The 5,000-nt window shown below is 43.2% G+C and overlaps 1 protein-coding gene across 3 annotated transcripts in view; it reads left to right on the forward strand.

Moving 5' to 3' along the window:
• The window catches only part of bmpr1bb (bone morphogenetic protein receptor, type IBb), a 126,667-nt gene that overhangs the window by 101,337 nt on the left and 20,330 nt on the right, over positions 1-5,000 (forward strand). For all 3 annotated transcript variants that reach the window (XM_067433967.1, XM_067433968.1, XM_067433966.1), the window contains 3 exons: positions 2,189-2,327; positions 3,549-3,651; positions 4,411-4,513. In XM_067433967.1, coding sequence (XP_067290068.1) covers positions 2,189-2,327; positions 3,549-3,651; positions 4,411-4,513 — 345 coding nt within the window. The remainder of the gene's footprint in view (positions 1-2,188; positions 2,328-3,548; positions 3,652-4,410; positions 4,514-5,000) is intronic.

Consider the following 5,000-nt stretch of genomic DNA (forward strand, 5'->3'; position numbering starts at 1 on the left):
CATCATATGCAAAAAATTATACTGTAATAGAATACTTCCAGAAAACATTGGTGAACACAATCCATCGTGCCATTCGCCATCACCGGCTAAAACTGTGAAAAATTTACAAAATATTTTTTAGTTTGTCTTGTGTATTTTTTGATTAGATCAGGGGATGTCATGGTCATGTGACCTAAGGGGCATGTTGTCACATTTTACTTCCTTTCTTTCAGGGTGAATAAAAGAGCTAAAGCATACACTGCCTGTAATAATGAAAACATAACCACATAAATTGTCCTGGACGTGTCAAATTAATGTGAAAAAAAAGGATTAGGATATATTTAGATTTAGGATTTACACAAACTGAGAAAGTCCAAAAGTGTTAGTTTGTGCCAGCCTGGATGCCAGCCGAACTTAGACCCGCCCACAAAATTTTTAGGTCGGGCAGTTCGGTCTGGCATTGCTCCATAGAGGAGTAATTATCCCTGAACAGAAACTGTTCGGACCAATGAAATCATCAAGGGCGGGCTTTAGACGATGACGGACAGATGATCAACAGTACCGTAATCATCACGTCATCAAAGGGGCTTGGATTATATTTGTTTGAATCCTAAACGGAGAGCTTGTTTGTTTATGCATTTGCCATCTCAATTTCTCTCAGAAATGATGATCATGTTGGGTAAGTACTCTGTGTATCATTAAATTATTTTACAACACTGGCAAAGATCGTGTATTCCAGCCTGATTTCAGCGCGCAACAGGGTTGCCAAGTTTTTACAACAAAACGCGCCAACTACTGTCTTCTCGGGGGGTTCTTCGGGCAAAAAATGGCGTTTGGGGGGTAAAATGTGTGTTATTGTGGTAAGGTTGTCTGCTAAAATTCGCACTCATGGGTCTATATATCACATAATAGTCGCTTCAACTCGTGGAAAAAACGCGGACTTGGAAACACAGTGCAGTTGAACTCTATTGACATTTGACAATGCGTCTCTTCATTGCTCTGATTGGTTGTTGGTCTGTCCAATCGAAGTCTTTCCTGGTTGGGTTGAAACACGCCTCATAATCACAGCCCAATGGAGCAGCAGACTCATATTCTGACTAGAGCTGAGTATGACCACGTCAGGCTAAGTTTGTGCCCTTTCATGTCCTAATACTGATATAATATTAGTTTCGGCTGTTGTTTATGTATTTATGAAACGGCAGGTCATGATAAAGTGTCTGATTCAAGGTTATTAGAGGTTTTGTTGCTTGGAGAAAAAAAAAGTATACTTATTTTATTTCAGTTAGTTGCCAAACAACCTTTCTCATTTTCATTTAGTTTAACTTGATGGACTGAAGCTGAAATAAAAGTAATATGTGTGATAATGTGGGTCGGCTGTAGTGAAATCTGATTTGTGATGAAGCGTCTGTGGTCACGATCGGTCTGGCGACATTAGACTGTCTCAGAGACTCGTGGGTATTTGTGATAATCTTGTCAAGGCCGAGAGCATCTGTGGCTTTATCTTCTTGGCAGCTAGGATATCAGAGCGGTACGAACTGTTCTTCACACACACACACACACACACACACACACACACACACACACACACACACACACACACACACACACACACACACACACACACACACCCTAAACCTACCCATCACAGGAAACATTCTGCATTTTTACTTTCTCATAAAAACTCCTCCTGTGTGATTTATAAGCCTTTTGAAAAGTGGGGCCATGGGTAATGTCCTCATATTTCACTCTCTCCTGTAATACCTGTGTCATACCCATGGCATTATACACATCTGTGTCCTGATATTTCCAAAAAACAAGCACACACACACACACACAAACACACAGATCTTCACACTCTCTGCTCTCGTGTGTATTTGAAGAGTTGCTCATCAAGCCTTTTAAGCCGTTTTGCACATTAGAGGGAAATTGATCATTAGTGATGAAGAAATGTCCTTCAGCTTCATTTTGCCATTTTAACACACACTCCAGTAATCTTTGTTAGACACTGTAAAGAAAACACATTATCTGCACAGAATCCTTTAAACGACCCACAGATTTATATCAGCATTAGAAAACTTTAGATGAGTTTACACCTAAACATAGTCAAGTTTATTTGTGAAGTGCTTTTCACAACACACTCAGTTTCTTAATGTCTTCATGAGAGCTCTTTTGTTTTGTAGTATTTTAATGTGAATCTGTGTGTCTGCAGCGAATGTGCTGGACAACATGTTCCAGAGGAATTCTGGGAAGGTGACGGCGGGCAGCGCAGCACCTGTGAGTCCAGAGAGGATGTTATTATGCCACTGTTATCATCACTGTCCTGAAGACTCCACCAACAACACCTGCAGGTACAGCAGAGCACACACACACACACACTCACTTACACACACACTCACTTACACACACACTCACGCTCACACACTCACACTCACTGACACACACTCACGCTCACTTACACACACACTCACGCTCACACTCACTCACGCTCACTTACACACACTCACTTACACAAACACACTCACACTCTCACTCACGCTCACTTACACACACACTCACACACACACTCACTTACACACACACTCACACACTCACTCACGCTCACACTCACTCACGCTCACTTACACAAACACACTCACACTCACACTCACTCACGCTCACTTACACACACACACACTCACACACACACTCACACTCACTCACGCTCACACTCACACTCACTCACGCTCACTTACACAAACACACTCACACTCACTCACGCTCACCCTCACTCACGCTTACTTACACACACACACACTCACTTACACAAACACACTCACACTCACTTACACACACACTCACACTCACTTACACACACACTCACACTCACTCACACTCACTTACACACTCACTCACACACTCACACTCGCTCACTCACTCTCACTCACACACACACACACACACACACACACTGACGCTCACTTACACACACACACACACACGCACACACTCACTCACACTCATACACACTTACCACTCTCACACACTCACTCACGCTCACTTAGACTCATACACCTACACATACACTCAAACTCACACTCAGACACTCACACCACAGTCACACATACACATACACACACACAGACTCACGCTCACACACACACACACACACACTCACTCACTCACTCACACACACACACACACACACATACTCACGCTCGCTCACACATACACACACACACTCTCAAACACACACACACACACGTCTTTACCGTGGTAAGAGCGGTCAGCCTCAGTTGTAGATCAGGATATGAGCACATTAACATGCACCAGAAATGAATAAAAGAAAACAGTACAGTACAGTTTAATTTACAACTGAGCATAAACAATATTATTATTATTAAATATTAAATAAATAAATATGTGCTTATTTTATATATTATGTATTTTTTTGTAGTATTTACATTTATTTTACATTTATAATTTATTTTGATTGTGTATATACACATTATTATTTTTAGTAGTATTTATCTATTTATGTTATATAATATCTATTTATACAAATGCTATATGTGCTGCTGCTGCTGCTGCAGGACGGATGGCTACTGCTTCACTATGGTGGAGGAAGAGGAGGGCGGCTCTCCAGTGCTCACGTCCGGCTGTCTGGGTTCAGTCGGCTCAGAGTTTCAGTGCAGAGTGAGTGTCTGTCTGTGTGTGTGTGTGTGCGTGTGTCTGTCTGTCTGTCTGTCTGTCTGTGTGTGTGTGTGTGTGTGTGTGTGCGTGCGTGCGTGCGTGCGTGCGTGCGCGTGTGTCTGTCTGTCTGCATCTGTCTGTCTGTCTGTCTGTGTGTGTGTATGTGTGTATGTGTGTGTGTCTGTCTGTCTGTCTGTCTGTCTGTCTGTCTATACACACCGATCAGGCAAAGCATTATGACCTCTGACAGGTGAAGTGAATAACACTGATGATCTCTTCATCACGGCCCCTGTTAGCGGGTGGGATATATTAGGCAGCAAGTACTATCTTTGTGAGGCCCAGTTTGAGTTTTAGCACAGAGAAATGAGGACAAAGAGAGTAAAGTGAGGAGCTTTTGGCCATCCATCACTTTCTGAGAGCCTTTAAAGGCCCGTTTGAGGGTCAAGACTTGGTTTTAGGGATCAGGTTATAATTAGCTACGGTCAGGTTTAGGGTCAGGGTTCAGGTTAGGCACTTAAAGGGACGATACACAGAGCAACTTTTTGAGCAAAGTTTCGGTCGACTGGCAACCAGGTGACACACAGGACCCACAACTCCGGCCTTGACGGGTCAGGGCTGTTTTGGCAGCAAAAGGGGGACCAACACAATATAAGGAAGGTCCTTACATTGTGTGTGTGTGTGTGTGGGTCATAATGTTATGCCTGTCGGTGTATGTATGTATCTGTCTGCTTCTCTTCTGAACACACATGCTCCTCCCATCAGGACACCGGGAATGCTCGTCTGAGGAGGATCCTGGAATGCTGCACAAATGAGGATTACTGTAACCGGGATCTCCACCCAACGCTGCCTCCGCTCAAGAGACCCGGTGAGAGAGGAATAAATACATGATAAATCACACGCATGCATATGACATCTTTGCAAAACATATCTGTCACATATTTCAAACACAACATCATTCCCAGACTAATACTTGTCTGATAGTTATTGCAGAGCTAGGAGGTTGCAGAAGGGTTGCTAGAAGAAGAGGTTCTATATAGAGCCCTTTTTAAGTGCCACAGGGTTCTTTCTTGTCATCATAGAACCTTTTTAGCATAAACGGTTCTTTGGAGTTGAGTAAAGAACTCTATGGCACTATATAGACCCCCAATGTGTCCACCAAAGCGTTTTTTTTACGCTGCTGGCTGGCGTTTTCAATGGAAGCGTCGCGTTTTTAGAACGCCTGGAGCACACCGAGGCACTAAACGAGTATTTCACGCTCAAGCGCTGAGCGTTCGGCGTTTTTTACTGGTCGCCCAGAGTTGAAGAATGTTCAACTTTGAACAAAACCAGGCGGGTGCTCCCGCGATAATGTA

The sequence above is a fragment of the Pseudorasbora parva genome, chromosome 23 (assembly GCF_024679245.1).
Source record: "Pseudorasbora parva isolate DD20220531a chromosome 23, ASM2467924v1, whole genome shotgun sequence".
In the NCBI taxonomy this organism is placed as follows: Eukaryota; Metazoa; Chordata; class Actinopteri; order Cypriniformes; family Gobionidae; genus Pseudorasbora; species Pseudorasbora parva.